General features: G+C 49.7%; 1 protein-coding gene across 1 annotated transcript in view; it reads right to left on the bottom strand.

Annotated features, from left to right (window-relative positions):
• Positions 1-21269, bottom strand: part of ELMO1 (engulfment and cell motility 1) — a 333348-nt gene that overhangs the window by 38992 nt on the left and 273087 nt on the right. Inside the window, exon 17 of the mRNA XM_027835911.1 lies at positions 1715-1878. Within this exon, the coding sequence (XP_027691712.1) occupies positions 1715-1878 (164 nt within the window). The remainder of the gene's footprint in view (positions 1-1714; positions 1879-21269) is intronic.

The raw sequence follows: 21269 nt of genomic DNA, 5'->3' as shown, positions 1-21269 counted from the left end.
TACTATGTCCTAGAAGGCTTGTGGTCCTGGAGCTGCACATAGAGGAGAGGAGATGCCCAGAATGGCACAAACACAGGGCCAGTGAGGCCTGGAGGCTGCCTCCAGAGAGTGAGTAAGTGCGGGGGTCTCTGAGTGCTCGGCCTCTCCAGGGTTAGGGATAAGGCTCCCAGCCACATCAGACAGGCCTCCTGGGATCTTGAGGGAATCACTCAATCCAAATTCTTCCCATTCTTTTACATGCAAACTGAGGCCTCATAAAATAAACTGAGCCCCTGAGGAAGCCACCAGGCAGGTGGGTTTGAAGCCCACCAGGACCCCGCTCACTATGGGTGTTCAGGGCTTCTGGGCCTAGGGACCAAGGCAACAGTGCAGCTGTTCCAATGGTGCCCAGAAGGCAGCCATCTGGAAAGGACTGGGCTGTCACTGGATGTGGGAACATCTGCCTGGTGGCTGAGTGTCCCTCAGAGAAGAGGCTTCACCACCAGCCGGCGAGGAGCAGGTGTCAGTGGGGGTGGGGTGGGGGCTGGTGCAGAGAAGGTGGAGCCCCCTGCCTCTGCCCCTGCTCCTCCTGGACAGAGCCACCCAACATGACTCGCGCTCTCAGGGGCTTCTCTGAGCCCATCTGCGAGGGGGCATCTTAGGCTGCAAAGGGCACCAAACAGAACAAAATTTCACAGAGAAAAAACAAGACGTGGAAAGAAGCTGGGAAAGGTCAAGCCATTTTTTTTCAAAACCAAACACTCTGGAGAGGGATTGGCAAAAGGCATGAGAACACTAAATACTGGGTGACCACAGGGGCGGGTGTGCCCTCCTGGGGGAGATGCGCCCTCCCAGCTGCGGGGCCCTGGGCTGGGAGGTGGAGATGCTCAGGCAGCAGAGAGGGTGAGGTCCCGAGTCAATCAACAAGCATTCCCGAGGGGTCTAGAGACTCTGCCCGGCCCGGGACACCAAGTGCAAAGGGAGGCTTCCCTGGCCTCAGTGAGCTTCCATTCTACAGGGTGTGTGTGTGTGGGGGTGCGGAGCACAAGTTGTCCAGGGATCCCAAAGCTTACAAAACACTCTGTCCACAACAAACCTGGGAGGGAGTGGAAGGATCCTCGCTTCTATGTTAGTTACTGATGGGGAAACTGAGGCATAAGCAAGTGAAGGGGCCGGCCCAGGGTAAACCAGCCAGGATTCAGGCCCAGGCCTGCTGACTTCAAGTCCATGCCCTCATCCAGATCAGGCTGGCCCCTGCAGAGTCATACATACATACCACACACATACACACACACACACACACACACACACGTACACTCAGAGTCATACAGAGATGCACACGCACATACACAGTCACACACATACATGTATACATGTACACACAGAGTAATATATAGGTACACACATGAACATGCAGAGTCATACACAGAGGCACACACATACACACAGTCACACACACATACAGGTACACAGAGTCAAACACAGATGCACACACATGTACACACAGAGCCATATACAGATGCACACGTGTACACACAGTCATATAATACACACATGTATGTACACACAGTCACACACAGATGCACACACGTACATGCAGAGTCACACACAGACACACACACCCCCCGTGCAACTCTTGGATGCTGGCCCTTGGGGAGCCCGTTGGCCGCTGTGCTCGGCTCACTGGCAGAGGTGAGGGTGCCAGCCTTGGGGGAGGGGAGCAGGAACAACTCACAAGATCGGCCGAGACTGGAAATCCTCCTGGTTCATCCTCTCCGATTGGCGGATCTTCAGGATTTCCGTGTAGCTCAGGTTCTGCAGTTTGCTCTTGAACTGGTCTAGGGAGCTAGGCTTGGTAGTGAGAGCCCTCATGATCTGCTCCTTTACGACTTGCATTACCTGCGGGTCAGAGGATGACAGTTATTTGTGGGCCAATTGGCAGGCGCGTCCGGTTCGGGGCAAGGGCCTTCTAGAGGCCAGGGCAGCGCAGCCTCCCCAGAGACTCTGGCTTCCAGCATTGCCTCCGCTGTGCTGTGCTCCGGGAGGGGGGAGTCTCCCCTCAGGCCCCTCCAGGCCTCTCCCTCCTAGAACACGGCACACAAAAGAAGCCAGGACAGCCGGGAAGCTGAGGATCATTCTTTCACAATCAACTGGACGTCTGTGGGGTCCTGACTGGGGAAAAAGCCCTAAAATACAGCAATAAGGGAAAAGGTTTAAAACTTAAACTCTGTGAAAGGTGGAAGCCCGGACATGGTGACCTGTTAGCAATCATAACTTAGACACTAGATCATAACTCAGTTACTGAGTCCTACTTAAGGCACTATGACCTATGAAAGCCATGGCAAGAATATCATGACCCACATGTGGCCAGGACGTAATCGATACACAAACTGATGTTTGGGCATGACGTTGGCTTCACGCCCAAGCTCATTACTAAGCAGAAAACCAGAAGTATCCACCGGTCATGGGGATACACTCCTTAGCTCCTCCTGCCTTTGTCTGTTTTCTATAATCGCCCCAGGGATTTCGGGGGTTCTTTGCGGGCATCCACTGAACTGTCTGACTGCCACCCCAGATGGCCCTGTTCTGTAGGTATTTATAATGACTGATTAAACTACTACCTATCATCGGTCTGGAGTTCCTTGGAGTCTTCCTTTGGCATCAAAAGCACACCCCGTGGTTATAGGGGAGGTGCAGGACTCCCCAGCCAGGGGAATTCCAGACCTCACAGCATCTCTGGGCACGGGACTCAGCCGCTTATGGAGGTTTGCCCACAGATACGTATGCTTTTCTGCACACATGTGCCCATATGTATACACACATGTCCATGGATAATGTACACACATGTACATATACATCCAAGATGGCTGATGGGCACAGAACCTCATCATTTCAGAGAGGGATGGGGTCTTCCCGGACATGGCCTCCAACCCCGACAAGAACGAGGATCTAGGCTACATTAGTCAAAGGGGCTGGATTTGGAGACAGAGGACCCGAGTTCAAATCTGGATACCACCTCCACGAGTCACTTCATCTTGTGGGCCTCAGTTTCTCCAACTGTGAAATTGGGAAGTAGGATTAGATCTTTCTTTACTTGAAGGAATTGCTTAATCCAAATCCTTCCCATTCTTTTGCTTGCAAACTAAGGCCTCAGAAAATGAATCAAGCCCCTGAGGAAGCCACCAGGAAGGTGAGTTTGAAGCCCACTCAAGGACCCCGCTCATTATTGGGTGTTCAGGGCGTTTGGACCTAGAGACCAAAGCAATGGTGCAGCTGTTCTAGTTGGCGCCCAGAAGGCAGCCGTCTGGAAAGGACTGGGCTGTCCCTGAATGTGGGAACATCTGCCTGGTGGCTGAGCATCCCTTCCATGTGGTGCTTGTCTCCCATCTCCTATCTCCCATCTCCACGCTTTTGCACCTACTGTGCCCCATGCCTGGGGCTGAATTCCCCCAACCTTTATTGAATATTCTATATGTGGACAGTCAAAGTTCAACTGGGAGAAAATGGGGGGAAGGCAGAGAAAGGAGCCCTGCTTCTGTGCCGTTGGGGTGCTGTTGGTCGGTTGGTCTGGGGCTGCCACTTTCCTTGACCAGCCTGGGGAGAAAAGGGGCCGCCTTCACCTCTCCAATGACATCAGTGCTCTGTGGAAGCCAATGGGGAAGGCTCTGCTCATCACAGCTGACCTTCACCCGGCACTTCTGCTCATTGTCTTCACTGAGCCTCACAACAGCCTTTGAGAGAGGCTCAACCAACCAATCCACAAACATTTATTAAGCACCTACTATGTGCCAGGCACCAGGACTACAAAGAAGGAAGCCATCCCTGCTTCCAAAAGGCTCATACCCAGTTCAAACTCCTTGGGCCTCAGTTTCCCTACCCATAAAACGCTTATATGATCTCTAAGAACCCACTCTTCTTGCTGACGCACTATGACTACTAAGGTTCTATCTTAACTCAAAAGCTCCTTATCTTATTCTCACCCCCAGGGTCCCGAGCACATTGCCTTGATTATGGAAGCTGCTAATAGAGGTTAGCTGGTGCGAAGTTCTGACGATGAGGAAACTGAGGCCAGGCAGCTAAGGGACTTGCCCAAGGTGGGAGCAGCTAGTAAAAGGGGGAGCAGAGTTCAGCTGAGCTCCCCTGACTCCAAAGCCGGTGTTTTCTCTATGATCTGGGGCACCCTGGCCAGACCAGCCTGACCTGGGTGTGAGTCACAGGCCAGAACAGCTGGCCAGCAGGTGAGAAGCCAGTGGACGGCACTGACCCACTGCTTCCCTGGTCCCATCTTCCCTGGCGGTAGTGGGGTGTGGCCCCAACCCCATGCCTCTGTGGACGGCTGCTAGAATATGTTTGTATTTCTCTGGAAACTTAGGGGGCTCAGGCTCAGGAGACGGACCAAATGTCAAATGGGGCAGAGCATCCTGGCATCCTCCTCACCCTCAGGCAGGTCACAACTGAGCCACGTCTGATGGGGCACCTGTCTCTGGCCTCCTCTAAGTCACTATTGCACAGTGAGTGCTGCTGTTAGTAGTAGCAGTCCCAAAGGGGAGGGGCACTCAGTCCGGGTTCCCAGGGGTGGGCTCACAGCCACATCTTGGACCTATCAGGGACCTTGGGGAGGGTCTTTCATGGGGGAGAGAACACACTGGCCGTACGAGGTTCCCTGCACCTTTGTGCGCATCCACCGTCTTTTCAACAAGTGTTCTAACTAAGGGCAGGAAAGCTCTGTGGATGCAATTAAAATCACGAAGCTCACAGACTCCAGTCTTAATTCTGACCTTTCGGTGCAACATTTAGAGACATTTCACCGACTGTTTGCAAAACAGCCAGGGCTGCTGCTCCAAGGCAGCGTGCTCTAAGTGGGTCTCAGTTGGCATTAAGAGGTAGGGAAGGAAAGGAAACCCTCCATGCGGACACGCCCTCTGCCCCACCCTGCCCCAAACCTGCACACAAAAGCACACTCTCAGAATTCATCTGGTGTGTGGAGGTCTTGGATGCCTTCTTTCAATAACGCTTTGTAATGCAGAGGATCACAGATGGAATCACAGCTAACGCAATATTAATAAAAACCCCCAGAGCCGGCTGAAGAGCTCCTGATGTAGGATCAGTGAATCCAGACCCAACACCCAGCACTGGGCTGGGCTGGACAGGTGGCGTGGTCCCTGCCCATGAGATGCTCACAGTCGCTTGGCACTTTACTTCTGATTTCTTGGAAGAATGACTTAAAGTTGCCAAGGGGGCAGGGTGGAGATCCCAGGACAAAAGACGCCATCTTGGCACCAAGTCTTGGTGTCGATGCTTACTCCTAGCTCCATTACTAGCAGCTGACATTCATCTAGTGCCTGGGGCTCATCTGACCCCCACCACAGGGCTGAGAGAGGTGTTACTATCCCCATCTTATAGATGAGGAAACTGAGTGACAGGGAGGAAAGGTGATTTGCTGACAGCCAGACAGCTGGTGAGTGCCAGAAGGAATTTTTGAGCCACTCCAAGGTCAGTGGACTTTCCTCTATGCCCCAAGTTTGACCACTGGCCAGTCGTGGGATTTCTATTCAACTCACCTCTCTGTCCTTCATTTTGTTTTGTTTTTCCCAACAAAGCACACCTCCAGGGATGCTGCTAGCTCTCAAGCCTTCATCCTCTGAGTAGCTCTAAATTAATGGTACCAAGAAACTTTGGAATTTTCATATGGAGATGCTACGTGGGTAATGCCTCATTTATTGGATGTTGTAGAGGAAAGGTTTTCCATATGATTGAAGTTAACCCCTTTAAGCAACAAAATACTTTAAAGCAAGTCTTCTCCAGTGTCTCACTTTAATGTGAAGGTGGTCCTTCAAAGGAGTAGAAAGAGAGAGAGGGATGGGGGAGAGAGAGGGGACAGAGGGAGAGTGGGGGGAGAGATAGAGAAGAAGAGAAAAAAAGGAAGAGAGAGAGGGAAAGGGGGAGAGAGAATTGGGGGGGAGGGAGGAGAGGGAAAAGGAGAGAGAGAAAAAGAGAGAAGAGACAGGGGGGGGGGGGGGGGGGGGGAGAGAGAGAGAAAAGAAAGAGAGGGGAGACAGAGAGAGAAGAGAGACAGAGACACACAGAAAGACAGAGATAGAAAAGAGAGAGATGGAGAGAGACAGAAGATAAAGAGAGAGGAAAGAGAGACAGAGAGAGAAGAGAGACAGAGAAGACAGAGAGAGAAGAGAAATACAGAGATAGATAGATAGATAGATAGATAGATAGAGAGAGAGAGAGAGAGAGAGAGAGAGAGAGAGAGAGAGAGAGAGAGCACATTCCTGTCTTGTGGGCTCAGCCTGTACAAAGCATGGAGGTAGGTGGGAGAGGGTCATGGAGGGGAGCAGTAAGTAGACCAGTCTGGCTGGAATGGGAAGTGTAATGACCCCATCTCTGACCTTGTGGGTCCAGACCTCTCTGAGGCAGAATATGACACAGCAGAGACACCCTGAGAAGAGAAAGCATCCAGGGTGGGGGTAGGGGTGGGGTGTGTGTCTCAGTAGGCTCCAGCACTGCAGGGGGGTCAAGAATGATGATGGTTGGGAAAAGCCACAAAGTTTCACAAGAGATTATTGATTGGAAATATTGATTGACTGGAGAGTGCAGTTGAGTGATAAGGCTGGAAGCCAGACCACATGGGGTTGAGAAAGGAAAGGGAGGTGAGAAAGAGGAAGCAATGAGCATAGACAGCTTTTCCTAGGAGTCTGGCCAAGAAAAGGAGGGGAGATACAGGTCCATCATTTAAGCCTCTAGCAGGCTAGCCAAATGAAGTTATTCCATGCTTTGGGAGACCTCAGCATAGCAACAGGGAAGGATCCAGTGGACAGAGAGTTGGTGGGCGTTACAGAGAAGGAATGACGTGGACGTGGACACAGGCTCCCACCAGAGAGGAGGGCATGGGACAGGCAGAGGTGCTGGCCTGGCCAGAGGAGGGCCACTCCCCACTGAGGGACAAGAGCAAAGGAAGAGAGGATGGGCAGGGCCAGGCTGAGGGATGAATTAGAGGAGGACTGGGGAGAAGAAAGGGCCTGATGTGAAGCATTACTCCAGGAATTCTATTGAGAGGCCTTGCCTCTTGGAAATTGGAGTGGGCTAACTTGGAATGATGTTACGACTGTTCTGAACAAGACTGTTCTGTTCCAGATCAGCGGACATTCCTCCAGCCGTCCCAGACCTCAGCCTGGAGAGATTTCAAGAGCACTGGGAGACTCGAGCACCACCAGGTCTCCCTCAGTCCCCTCAGAATCACGCAGGGGCCCCCGGGGTCTGTGTTCATGGAAATGAAAAGGAACCGCTTCCCTCCCAATCCTCCTCCAGCTGGAGCTCACATGACAGACTTGCATTTTTTGGGGGGGAATCACTTTGAATACTATTATGTGATACCTTAGGGCGGTCTTTGATACCTCATGGGGCATGACTGAGATGCTGAACTCCACAGGCTTTGCCAGGAAATCCATCCTCTGAAGTTTCCACTCAGCTAGAACCCCTGGAGTAAACCTGTGGGGATCTGTGTGTGCCTGTCGTCCACCAAAGATCCCGGCTCAACTTGGGCTGGATGGTGAATGACAAACTTTTAGCCTTCACAACTGAAAACTTCATGCCAAGCCCCAGAGAGGCTGAGATGCACCTGGGAGGGTCGGGCACCCGCAGCAGCGCCTTTCCAGACCCTGAGGCCTTGAAGGGTGGAAGCTCTGGCGATATGACTGATGAGAGACAGCCCAGGCCCCATCATTAGGCAGACACATGCTCTGTCCCACCTTGGACCACACTCACATCTTAGGAAACTGAGGGATTGGGATCTGCCGTCAGACCTCTCATCTGCTCGTCCCAGGCTGGCTTCTGAAGCTCTGGACCTGAGTGACTGATCTGGGAGGGGCAGACACACTCTGATGTCTCAGGTGTGCTGACAGCCCCCTTCTCACGGACATCTGCCCTTGGAGTGTTTTCTGGAGGAATCAATGGGCAAATTTGGCAGCAAATGTCCAAGGCAGTTTCCCACGAATTGGGTCCTGGCTTGTGAGCCTCTGGGGCTCATGAGGGACGTTGCTAGAGAGAGCATGAGAAGCACAGTGTGTTTCCAGGGCACTGAGAGGTTTGTAAAGCTCTTTACAGACACTATTATCTCATCTGATCCTCACAACGCCCTCCAAGGGAGGTGCTATGATTACACCCCATTTTATAGATGGATAAACTGAGGATAAACCTCTGAGGGAGGTGCTATGATTATACACCATTTTATAGATGGATAATCTGAGGATAAACCTCCGAGGAAGGCGCTATGATTATACCCCATTTTACTGATGGATAAATGAGGGTCCCAGAGGGGAGGAGATTTCCAAGGCTGACTGGTCCAACCTGTACCAGAAGAGAATCCCCCAGAAGCCGTCCTTCTGGTCACGTGATCTTTGATAAGCAGGAACCCTCTCTCCCCCTCCCTCTCCCCTCTCCCCACCTATGTGCCTCCAAAGCTGCCTGGTCTATATTTAGACAGCTCCAACCACTGAGTCTCACCTGACTTCTTCTGGGACTCTTCTCTGTTGTCCCATTTCTCTCCTCTGGGTCCCTGCCCCTCAGATGCCCAAATGCCACCTATCTCGGCTCCCATCCCCCCACCTTTAATTTCCTCTTCACCAAACTAAACACTCCCTGGTCTTTGCCTAATTACAGGATCATCTGTACAGAGCTAAGAGGCAGTGAGGCAGCCCTGTAGAGATGGTGCTGGGCCCAGAGTCAGGGGGACCTGACACTTAATGGTTGTGTGGTCCTGGCCGACTCACCATGCTTTTGTCAGCCTCCGTTTCTGCAGCTATAAAATGGGGATAAAAATAGCACCGACCTGGAAGGGTTATTGTGAAAATGCAAACCTTACAGCCAACCTTCATATGCTGTACAGACTCGGGCGGTGATCAGACACTCTGGTCATTCAGATTCTATCTCACTAGACTCAGCCCCATCCCACAGGTTTCTCTATTTCCCACAAGACTTTTTCAAACACTTTGCTGCAGTGATAACATTGCAGTGACTTCTGGGGACGATGTAGACAGACGCACGGCCATCACTATGGTCAGAGAGGCTATGCTCTAACAAGGTCACACAGTGAGTAAATGAGGGAGCTGGAGCGGGGGGAGGGGGGGAAGGGGGGGGGGGGGGGGGCGGGACACTCCAGCAGAGTTAGCCGGAGGGAGGGAACAGGGAGGCTTGCAGCTGGAGAGAGTCCATCCTCATAAGCCCTTACTTCCCCTTTAGTTCTGCCCAGCTTTTCACAGGGGCCCATAGCCAGGGGGTCCATTTCTACCTGATCAGGGCCCATGATTAGTGACCCGGCTTTTGGGAAGGCAGCAGACAGTTTCTACAATTGCCTCTGGTTCCTTGGATGACAGTCAGAGGTCAACACTGTCCCATATCCTCTAGAAAAGTAGAAGTTGCCACGTGGCAGGAAGCCAGGATGAGCCCCACCCAGGCACGCTCAGCAGATGTCAATGTTAAAGGTCAGGGAGCAGGGAGGTGGCCTTTTTCCTAGCTTGGAATGGCAACTTATTGAAAAAAAAAAACAGAGGGAGGCTTTATTAAGATGATAACCAACTGGGTCCATATTACTGCTGACAAAACCCAGCTTATGTGGCAGGCAAACGTGATTCCCCCGAACCTTTAGTGAGCCTGGAGACAAGCAAATCAGGCTGGCTGGGGTGGCCAGGCAGGCCCAGGAATGAGCTCTCTGGAAATGACAGCTCAGGGTGTGTCCTGGCCAAGTGATGGAGAATCGATTGAGTGATCGGGGATGGTGGGAGCAGCTGTCTGAACACCCATAATGATACCTTTTAAATTAAGGGGGATGTCACTTTTACACTAGGGAAAAAGAAGAAGACGACGTAATGGGAAGCACATCTCAGAGTCAGTCAATGCTGGGTCAGTTCCTGGGCAATGGGGGTGTGGACAGCCTCCTTCCCTCCTGCCTGAACGGATAGAGTGCTGGTGACAAAAAAGGCGAGCAGAGGCACTGTCTTCTCCCTGGATCCTGCCTTGGGGTGAGCGAGACTAGGGGAGGTGGTGAGGGGCATCAGTGGAGAGACAACCCTTCCCTTGCTAATTAAAAAGGAGCCAAATTAACACAATCATCTCAACACACTCGCTGGGAGTAAATTGAAGACGACGGACGGTCGGCTGAACATTAAGTTATTTTCACCGATGTCTGACAGAGCCCGCCTCCGGCAAAGTCAGGCTGGATGAAGCCACATTAGTGGGTGGCATTTTACCCGAAGCTTCAGATAAACAAAATGTCTCTTTAAGTCAGCCGGGACATGCGGCCATGGGGAGCGGAGGGGGAGGGAGAGCCAGGCAATCTTGTTTTCCTGCAGAGGTTTTCAGCAAGAAGGACCGGGGAATTTTTGGTACAAGGTTGAAAATAAATGACTCATCTTTATACCCATGATGGCCAGACTTCTCTGTAGGAATAATAAAAGCCGTTTCTATGCCTTTTGGGGGTTTGCAGAACCTTCTGTGAGATCAGCCGTATGTGCACGATTAGCTCCATTGTACTGCTGAGGAAACTGAGGCTCTGACAGATAAAACAATTTGCCGAGGATCACTCAGCCAGCCTGGGTCTCCTGATCCCAAATACAGAGCTTCATTCATTAGGCCGCATTAGCTTTTTCATCTCACTAGCATCCTTTTCTTGTCTTTGGCCATAACCCTTTGAATAGGGAGGATGGGAGACGTGATCTCAGATTCAAAGTTGGTGCCTTAAAGGCTACACACCTTCCTAGGGCCACAGGGGAAGGACTTAAGTCTCTATCTGAACTCCAGGGCCCATGTGAATCTACTCCAGTCACTAACTCAGTGGGGTTAGTGCTTTAAGGATGGGGAGAGATGTCACAAACAGCAAGCCCTTGCCTTTCCGTGGCTTCCTTCTAAGAGAAGGCCATTGCAGTTCCAGAATGACCAGCTCTGGAAGGCTTTTCCTGAGTCACACATTTCCTTTAGTGACATAAACAAAGATGCACCCATACACTGTTGGTGGAACTGCAAAATGGTCCTACCATTCTAGAAATTGACTGGCAATCATGGGACTGAAGTCACCAAATCGTTCCTATCCCTCCAGTTGGAAATCCCACGGTTGGGCCCCAAAGGGGCCAAAACAGAGAGACACTTCCTATTGGCAATTGTTGTGGTCATAAAAAACTGAAAACAAAGCAAAGACAAGCAAGAAACACAGGAAGACTTGCGTGAGCTGATGCAGCATGATTGATGTGAGCCAAACTATAGCAATAAAACTGAAAAAAAGACCAGCACCAAGCGGAATGCTCCGCGTGTCACTGGAATGATCAGTCTTGGTCCCAGAGAAGAGATAAGGAGATACATCTTCCTCCTTTCCTTGGAGAAGTGGGGGACCCTGGGTGCAGAGTGTTGTACACACTGTTGGACATAACGACTGCATTGTTTGATCTTATCTAACTGTTCTGTTGTTGTTACAGCGAAATGTTTGCTAGGTTGGGAGCAGGGGTGGGATGTCTGGAAATGGCTATGAGATAAAAATAAGACACCAATAAAACTGTAATTAAAAATAAAAGATAAAGTAATGCTGTCAACTCCCATCGATATGAGAGAGGCAGTCTGGGCTAGTGCATAGTGAGCCGGACTCAAATTGGGAAGCCCTGGGTTCAAGTCCTCATCGTCAGATACACTTGTCATATGACTGGGCATTCCACTTGCTCTCTCAGTTCTTTTGGCAGATCCCCAGCAAGGCGGTAGATTGGTCAGAGCACTTGACTTGGAGTCAAGAAGATCTGAGTTCAAATCCTGTCCCAGATACTTAGTAGCTGTGTGACTCTGGGCAAGTCACAAGCTCTCACAGCCTCAGTTTCCTCAACTGTAAAGTGAGGCTAATAATAGCAGTAACCTCAGAGAACTGTTGTGAGGATCCAGTGAGACACTGCTTGTCAAACCTGAAAGTTGTAGCTGTTATTATTATTAGAAATTGCAAAGAAGGTGCTTGCCTGTATTGGGAGAGAGATTTCCCATACCTGGGAGTTTGCCCTGCCAAAAGAATCACAGATCCATTTCCTCTTCTTATCCCATATTAACAGAGCAAAAACGACAAAAAACATGCAGCCAGATGCAGGGGTTCCTGCTCTGTTCTCTGGCAAGTGGGGGAGGCAGGGGAAGAGGGGTTGGACGACACCCACACAGTGCCAACTATGGGGCATCAGAGATCAGCCGCGATTTGGGGATCCCTTCCCTCCTTGCCTCACGCATTCACTGGTGACAGGCTTAAAGGCACAGAAATGGCGAAACCTGGGCAGAAGAAGAGAACGAAAGGTCATGAATAGCGAACCACAGGAGCATCAAGAATTGCCCCTGTTCAAGAAAGAGCCCCGGGAACTTCTGGGTACGTGGGGATGAAAGATGAAATGGGGAGGTGTAATCGCACGCGCAGAGGCTTGTCTCCTCTGGCACATGTGGGGAGCGCAGAGCTGCTCAGCGCTGACCAATCAGACGGGATGCGGGGAAACCTGTGGCCAGCAGACTCAATAAACCTTCCCTAAGCAGATCACTCAGGCAAGAGCGCAGGGGAAATGGGGTGGAGGAGCTCGTAAAGCTGCCTGGCTGTCAGGAGAGGCGGGGGGACTGGCCCTAAATCTGAATTACTGTTGGAGCCAGCTCCTCAAAGAGGACAGTAAAGCTTGCAGGAGGCAGCTGACGCAGCTCCGTGGCTTGGACAGAGCAGGGCTGGGTTCGGGATGCCCACACATTGGCCAGGGCACCCAGCACAACCACGGTTAGCCCAGAATGGTTCATAAAGAACTAGACAATTCTGCCCTCTTCAGCTCCCCCGGGGCGCTTTCCTTCTCCCTCTGTCCTCCAAATGCCCTTTAAAGATTGACTGACTAATTGCCATTCATTTGGGGGGCTTGGGGGGGTCATGGCATCTCTGTTGTAGGGACAAACTAGTTCTACACCGGCCATGACGTTGGATGCCATGGGCAGCTGTCAGCGTGCTTATAATGGAAGGGAACTCCCAGTGGTCCCTACCGGTAGGCTCCGGGGGCCTTGGGATAAGGTCTACAAGCAGGACGCCAGTGTCCCCTCTGGCTTTGCCCAAATGGCAGCATCTTTCCTCCAATGTTCCAATTTCAGTCTTCTTGGGAACACATCTGTCTGGTGCAGAGGATGGTTAGTGAGGTCTGTGTTAAGCCAAGGGCAACGTGGGCAGCCTGCATGTTCTATGCCTAATAACCCATGAGGCATTGTAATCGTTTCTGGGAAAGGCACTTATCCAAGAAATATGTCTAAATACTTTCGTTTTTTTCTATGTGAGTCAGAAGAACAATGGGGTATTTTAAAATGATGGATGCATGGAAGGCATCACAAGGCTTCATTATTGTTGGGAAAAGTTAAAAAAAACCACACATCCGTATTGGTATGAATATTAATTCCAAATCTATTGTTGCAGAAGCTCTCAACGCAGAAAAACCTCCCAGTTACTCTGATGCCCTGTCATTATGGTTAGAGTGCTTCTTAAGAGCCATGCCAGTTATCATGCCCAACAGGCCAAATGGGCACAGAGAAGCTCAGCTCTGGGGGAGGTGGCCAGCAAGTGTCAGGACTTTGGATCACAGCCAATCTTGGAGACCATCTGCGATGGCAAGGAGGGAATGTCCCCTAGGTCAGGGGCAGAAGGGTTCATTGAGCTGAAATCAGGAAACTCTTAGAGCAGTGGCCAACATGAGAAGTCTGTGCTCCTAACTTAGGGTTAGAGTTGGGAGAAGCATCGGAAGACTTATATGAACTGATGCAAAATGATGTGAGCAGAAAAACAGGAAAATTCATTCTCTCTCTATCTCTGTCTTTGGCAATAACTATAACTATATATATATAATAACTATACATAACCATATATAATACATGTATAACCATATATATGATACACACACACATACACACATATCAACAATGTAAATGGAAAAAGGAAAAAAGATAATAAACACCAGGTAATTCTAACACCACCAAAATAGGTCCTAAAGTAGAAGAGAAAATTCCTCTTCTTCCCTTCTTCGTGGAGGTGGGGTGGGGGTTCTGTGGATGTAGAGCATGAATGCTCAGGTTTGGCTGCTATATTGATTACTTTTGTTAAATTTTCTCTCCTCTTTCTTTTTTACTTTTTTTCTTACAGGGAGGGACCTCTGGGCGGTGGAGAACAGGGGACATATTTGGAAATAAAGGTGATGGAAAAACAAAAAAATCAATAATTTGTCTTGAAAAGAGATCTATATCTGGATGCATAAGAAACAAATGAATTTTGAAGTGAATAATCACTTTGTTCTCTCTGCCAGCTGTTTTGCTTACTACCTGTGTGACCTTGGCAGCCAGGTAGCACAGTGGATAGAACACTAGTCTTGGAATCAGGAAGACTCATCTTCCTGAGTTCAAATCCAGCTTCAGACACTTATTAGCTGTGTGACCTTGGACAAAACACTTCAGCCTGTTTGCCAGTTTCCTCATCTGTAAAATGAGCTGGAGAAGAAAAAGGCAAACCACTCCAGTGTCTTTGCCAAGAAAACTCCAGATGGAGTCATGAAGAGTCAGACACAACTGGAAAATGGCTGAACAACAATAACTGTGTGACCTTGGACAAATCGCTTAACGTTGCTGGCCTCAGTTTCCTCATCTGTAAAGTGAATGCCCTCAGAGATCTTCCTTGTAGACTTCAGGATCTATGAATGGGGGCTGGCTGCCACCTACCTTCTCCATTCATGTGGCCACACACATGATCACTGCATGGCTGTCTCATGGAAGAGGACTAGATGTGTTATATTGGGTTGCAGAAGGCAGAGCCAGGGACAATGAATGGAAATCACAGAGATAGATTTGATGTCAGGAAAATCTCCTCACAGTGAGAGCTGTGCTATAGCAGAGGCTGGGGCTGTGGACAGGGGGGCCCTGATGGTTGGGCATACCCAGGTGGTGAGAGCTGGGGCAAAGAGGACCCAGTCCTTTGGTGGACACTGTGCTATGGCTAGACACAGAATAGGGAAGGAGACAGGCTCCATATTTCATTTGGAGGACGTCCATCAGAGAAACACTATGAAGATGTCCACAAGGGTGTAGAAAATGTGGTTGGGAATGTTGCTTCTGCACATCTCTCATCAGGGTGTGGAGAAGTCCCCAAAACCCCTTGATGAATAGCTGCTGGGGTATTGTCAGCTGTGGGCTATTAACAAGGAAATGTGGGGAGTGGGAGACGTAATTAGGGGCAGAGACTCACATGGGAAAATTAGGCACTCCGGATAGGCTGTAAACCCTGCATTGCCCAGCCAATGGGAAAACAGGGGAGGGAACTGTAATTTGGGCCTAGGAATAAAAAGCCTTGCTCTCCCCTCTGTAAGGTGTGCCCACCCATGGGACACCAGGCTTTGCTAGGCTGTGAATTAAAAGCTTTTTTTCTGGTTCACCAATGGCTTTGTGGAACTTTTGTTGCTAACAGGGGCCATGAGAGTCAATGCTAGGTCCATGAAAAATCTTAGCAGACAGCACGAACTGAGAAGTCTCCCTAGAAGCACAGAGTGAAACATGTGGTCTACAGGTTATGAGCAAGCACTAGATGGGAGGCAGGTCTCAGGGGGAGGGCTGTTCACTGCTGGTACAGTTATTTTCTGGGGACTCCGATATGAGTTCTATTCATTTTTTTGACCTATAAATAAGCCTGTCATTTCTTGTGACCCATGTGCTTGTAAGGGGAGTTGGTGATAGCCCATTAGGTGGCATCAGAAAGGATAACCAACCCAAGGGTTATCCAATGCTGTACATTCACTTAGAGATGAAAATCTTTCAACTTGGAGCAAAATCACTTTGAGGGTGGGACAAAATCCCACAGATCAAGAACATAGTATTTAGAAACACACCCCCTCTCAGGGAACATCTCAGCATCGAACCCAAAGCTTTTCTCCAGCAAAGCATGCTGGAGAGGCAACTTTCCAGATGGAGGGCCTGAATTGATGGACTTGACCAGCAACTAAGGGGTGGCCTAGGCTGAGAATTAGGACTGCTCAGAAGCTGTTCCCAAGCAGAGGACAGTGGTCCTAACCCCACCCCCCAATCCTCTTTCCTCTAAGCAGTAAGATGCAGCATGACTAGGACCAGAAGAAACACATTTTAGGATTTTCAAGGGGCAGCTAGGTGGCACAGTGGATAGAGCACTGGGCCTGGAGTCACGAAGACTCCTCTTTCCGAGTTCAACTCTGGCCTCAGACACTTACTAGCTGTGAACCCTGGGCAAGTCACTTCACCCTGTTTGCCTCAGTTTCCTCATCTATAAAATGAGATGGAGAAGGAAATAGCAAACCACTCCAGTATCTGCCAAGAAAACACCAAATGGGGTCATGAAAAGTCAGATACGACTGAAAATTACTGAACAGCAAAAGGGATTTAAAATGATTCCCTGTCCCTGACTAGGCCTTTCCTAGATGGCACTTTGATATTTTCCTGCTGGTTAATTGGGCTTACTTGGAGGCCCTGCAGATGCCTTTTCTTTCTCGTTGCATCGTTCACTGGTAACAAACTAAAATGACCTCAGTGGTTTGGGGTGGGGAATAGTGGCCTAAGCCTCCCTCCTCCAGACCTGAGTGATGGGTGGTGTCAAAGAAAGTGACTCAGAAAATGAAGATCTCTTATAGCTTTGCTGGGAAACAGAGGCATCTTTAAAAATCTATAACAATGCTGATGGACAACCAGATCTGACTCACCAGAGAGCCATTTTCTAACCCAATGGCCCTTGCTGCCATTTTCCTAAAGCACTCACTATCTGATGGGTGGAGCTTGGGGACCTCAGGAGGACATTCAGAATCTTCTGTTCATTTGGAAAGCTTGTACGTCTGGGCCGTACTCACTACTGCCAAGAACAGTCAGGAAAGCGCACGAAGGGAGTCTGGCAGCTGGGCGCTGCCCGTGGTGCCAAGACAGCCAAAGAGGCTTCCAGGAAGAAAGCCACAGACTTCCTCAGGCAAACAGGAGCATGTGTGCCATCTTGGACTGCCCTGAGAGGGCCAGAGGATCAGGACTAGGGGAGTGGGAGTTCCACTGTTTCCTCCTCCTGTCAGACCTCTTCCAGAGGTCCCTGAGCAGCTCTGGGGCCATGTCCTGGGAAGGATGTGGATAAGCTGGAGTGTGGCCAGAGAAGGGGAGCCCCAAGTGTGTCGGGCCTTGAGTCCATGGCCCACGAGGATCAGTCAAAGGAAATGGGCCTGGAAGAGAGAAGGCTCTGGAGGGACCCTGTACTGGCTTTGGCCTGTGTGGCCCCAGAGGGCAGAACCAGGAACAGTGGCTGGGGGTGGGGGGAGTTGGAGAGAGGCAGAAGTTGGCTTAAGGTCAAGAATAACTTCCTGGCAGTGAAAGGTTTTCCCAAGTGAAAAGGTCTGCTCTGGGGGGGGGAGTGGATTCTCCAACCTTAGTCATCCTTAGTGAGTGGGGGATCTCTCAGGGGCATTGTTCCCTGGTTCAGGTAAAAGTCAGCAGCCCATGAGGTCCCTTCCGATGCTAAGAAGGTGACCTGACACTTAGAATTCCCTTCCCCTTTTGTCTCATGCCTTGAATTTTACTCCCAGCTCTCCTTTTCACTAGCTGTGTGACCTTGATCAAATGACACTATCTCTCTGGGCCTAATTCTCTCCATCCATCAAATGTTTTAAATTATATTTTTCTTTCTCTTAAAAAGATTTTTTTCTCTCTCTCTCTCACTGGCCCCCTCAGTCCCTGTTCAAAAAGCAAAAAAAGCCAGAAAACCCATGTAACAGATCTGGACAGTCAAATGAACCAAATTTGTACCTCGGCCATGTCCAAAATTGGACGCCTCCCACCGGGTGTCTGTCTGTCACCTCTCTGTCAGGAGGTGGGCAGTCTCCTTCCTCACCAGGCCTTTGAAATCAAGCCTGGACATTGCATTCAGAAGAGTTACAAAGTCTTTCCAAGCTGAGAGACATGGCCTAAATGGTACCTCAGGGTCCATTCAGCTCTCAGATTTTCCACTGCATGACCACACGTTAGCAGTTTGATAAGCCAAGGAGGAAACCCAATCAGTTAATTTGAAAAGCCATCATTGGCTACCATTGATGGTGTGGTCCATGAGGGCCGGGAGGGGAGGTCAACCAATGGGACTTTCCACTGGTGATAAGAGAATATCCATGAAACATTCTAGGGTCTTAGAACACTGAGCAAAGCAGTTCACTGGCCTGGCAAGTAGCTTTTATTCTGTGTTCACTGAAGTGTCCTTCCTCTGTCTTAAACTGGAAAGAGCAGTCTACTGGGAAGCACTTAGTCCTTTGATAGATGAAAGGTAACAAAAAAAGGTGCTGAAATTGGCACGGCCCCTCCCTGAATGCTCTCTTGTCGACTTTTCTGGTTCTGTAAAAAGTCCATGAGAAGGGTTCCTAAATGGGGATCCATGTATTTGGCTTTTAGGAATATTTTGATAACTGCATTTCTGTGCAATTGGTTTCCTTTATCAGTCAATCATTAAATATTTATTAAGCACCTACTAAATACCAGGCCTTATGCTAAGTACTGGGGACACAAAAAAAAGCAAAAGACAGGAAATCATTAAAAGAGGGAAGGTGCTGGAATTAAAAGGGTTGAGAAGTTTCCAGTAGAAGAAGCCAGGGAAGTCAGAGATGAAGAGGGAGAGAGTGTCAGCCAGAGAAAACATCTGGAGCTGAGAGACCATGGGTCATGTTCACGAGATGGCCAGGATGCCAGAGTCACTGGGTCAAGGCATACATGGAGGGTGTGGCAGGGGTGAGGAGACTGGAAAGGTAGGGTGTTATTTTAAGCATTTACAAGCATTACAATGAGAAGGGACCCACAGGTTTTGCTGGTATGCCTAAAAGGTCCAGGACGCCAAAAGGTGAAGAATCCCTCATGTGGGAAAAGGTTGGGAGTTTTAAAAATAAAGTGCTCCACTTGGGGCGGGACCAGGAGACAAGAAGGTCCTGAAGTGGTCAGTGATGGAGGAGGGGCTATTCTGAGCCCCCCAGGGATGAGGTTTCTTCCAGAAAGACAGTGCTGAGGAAAGCTCCTGACCACATAAAGAGCTCCCCAATGCCCAGAAAGATAAACTCCTAATTTTTTGGGGGGGGAAGGGCAGCCCTGGAAGTGACTGCAACTGAGTTCCCTCAGTTTCCTCATTTGCAAAATGAAAAGATTTGACCAGATGGTCTCCAAGTCTCTTCCAGCTGTCAGTCTATGATCTTATGACCCCCACCTTACTATTAGTGCCCCCCAATAGACCTTGTCTATTTGGTCTATGCTCCCCTACGTTCACGGTGTTTCCCTGGTCAAATGTGCACTCCCTGAAAACAAGCACTGCTTCATTGGCCACTTGGCAGCCCCAGGTCCTAGAACAGAGCCTGACACATGATGGGACTTAACAAATGGTTGCTGATTGGCTGGTTGAGTGAGCCTTGGTCCCTACACTTAAGGACAGGTGGAACACTCCTGGTCATTTGGAAGGTCTACATTGCCAGGAGCTCAGAGGATAAGCAGGGAGGGCTCTGCAGAGCTCAGTAGCCTGTTCATGTTCCTCCTGTTTGTGGCCCAGCCCAAAGAGCCTTGATTTTATTCTGACAACTTAGGAAATCAGTTGGTAGCAAGAGAAATGAACATGGCCAGGCTCTCTGAAATGCCTTCCTCGACAAGCTTCCTCAACTGGAAAGGGGAAAGACTAATGGGGTGACCTGGCCAGAAAGCAAGATGAGGGATTGTGCCTCTGCTCAAACACTGCTGGTAATGAGGAGATCACTACCTGGCATTTGGGCTGCTGTTGGGTTTGGATATTTGGACGCTTACAGATAGGGCTGCTTGTGAAAATGTTCTTCCTTAGACTGAGCATCTAGGGCTGGGAGTGTGGTTGGTGATAATCCCACAAACCCCCAGCACCAGATGCCTCCCTTTCAAATATTTGAGGTCATTGATTTAAAGCTGGAAGGGTTTCAGGGGCCTCTAGTCCCATCCTTCATTTTACAGATGAGGGAACTGAGGCCACAGAATATAAGTGACCTTTGAAAGACCACTGAGGCAGCAAGGAGCCCAGTTGGATTGGAAGGTGGGACCTTTTGCCCAATACCTGAGCTCCATTTGCTGTGTTTCCACACCTCCACCTCCTCCCTGCACTAACTAGTCTCCATTTCACTAAGAATTCCTCACATGCCATTGGTTAGATCCTCCATTGCTCTCCCCCTTTCTCTGGGGCTGTTCCACTTTCTCAGCCTTCTCCCCTCACCCCCATCCCTCCTGGGCCACAGTCACATTCTGGCCCCTGAGCTTGGTTGTAGAGTGGGATCCTTACATCTGTCATATCATTGAGCCCTCTCTAAATCCCCCACCTTCTGGACTCTTCTCTAAATCACTGATGAACATGTTGACTGGAGCCAAGGACAAAGGTAACCCTGGACACGTCTATCTCAGATAATCCCAAGCACTGATCCTAGCATGTGAGAGCTGGCTGTAACCTTAGAAGTTGTACAATCTAATGTTCCCATTCTACAGATGAGGCTAGGGGAAGGTACTGGTTCAATTTCACACAGTAAGTGGCAGAGAAGGGACCTGGACCTAAGCTGCTCATCTAGTCTTGGGATCTTTCACTGTGCCATGCCTTTCATTTCTAATGTCTTGGTTGCCCACAACACACACTGCCAACTCAGGTAGAGCTTGCAGTCCAGTAAGACCCTCAGATGCTTTAGAACAAATGTTATCTACCCATGCCACCCCCATCTTCTATTGGTGGCCCTGGTGTTTGGGACCTAAGTGCAAGACTTGACATGTATGTCTATTGAATTTCATTTGATTAGATTCAGCCCCATGTTCAGTCTATCCAGGAACCTGTTCGGATCCTGATCCTGCTATTCATTAGATCAGCTCTCTTTCCCAGCTTTGCATTATCCAAACATTTGTTATCTGCACCATTGATAAAAATACTAAGGGCAGGGCCACCCAGAGATCCCTGGGGTGCTCCACTGGAGACCTTCTGCTAGTCTGACACTGACCTACGCACAGCTACTCTGAGCCCAGCCATCTACCTAGCCTTGAATCTATCTGATTGTATTCTTGTCTATTCTTCTCCATCTTCTGAACAAGAAGAGGATGAGGGTCTTAATCAAAAGCTTTGCCAATATCTAAGTAAACTATCTCCATGGCCTTTACTAATTTAGGAATCTTGTCAAGAGAGGGAGAGAGAGACAGACAGAGAGAGAGAGAGACAGAGAGAGAGAGAGAGAGAGAGAGAGAGAGAGAGAGAGAGAGAGAGA

Source organism: Vombatus ursinus, unplaced genomic scaffold (genome assembly GCF_900497805.2).
Source record: "Vombatus ursinus unplaced genomic scaffold, bare-nosed wombat genome assembly UNPS02014817.1, whole genome shotgun sequence".
Lineage (NCBI taxonomy): Eukaryota > Metazoa > Chordata > Mammalia > Diprotodontia > Vombatidae > Vombatus > Vombatus ursinus.
This window is presented reverse-complemented; position numbering and strand designations above follow the sequence as displayed.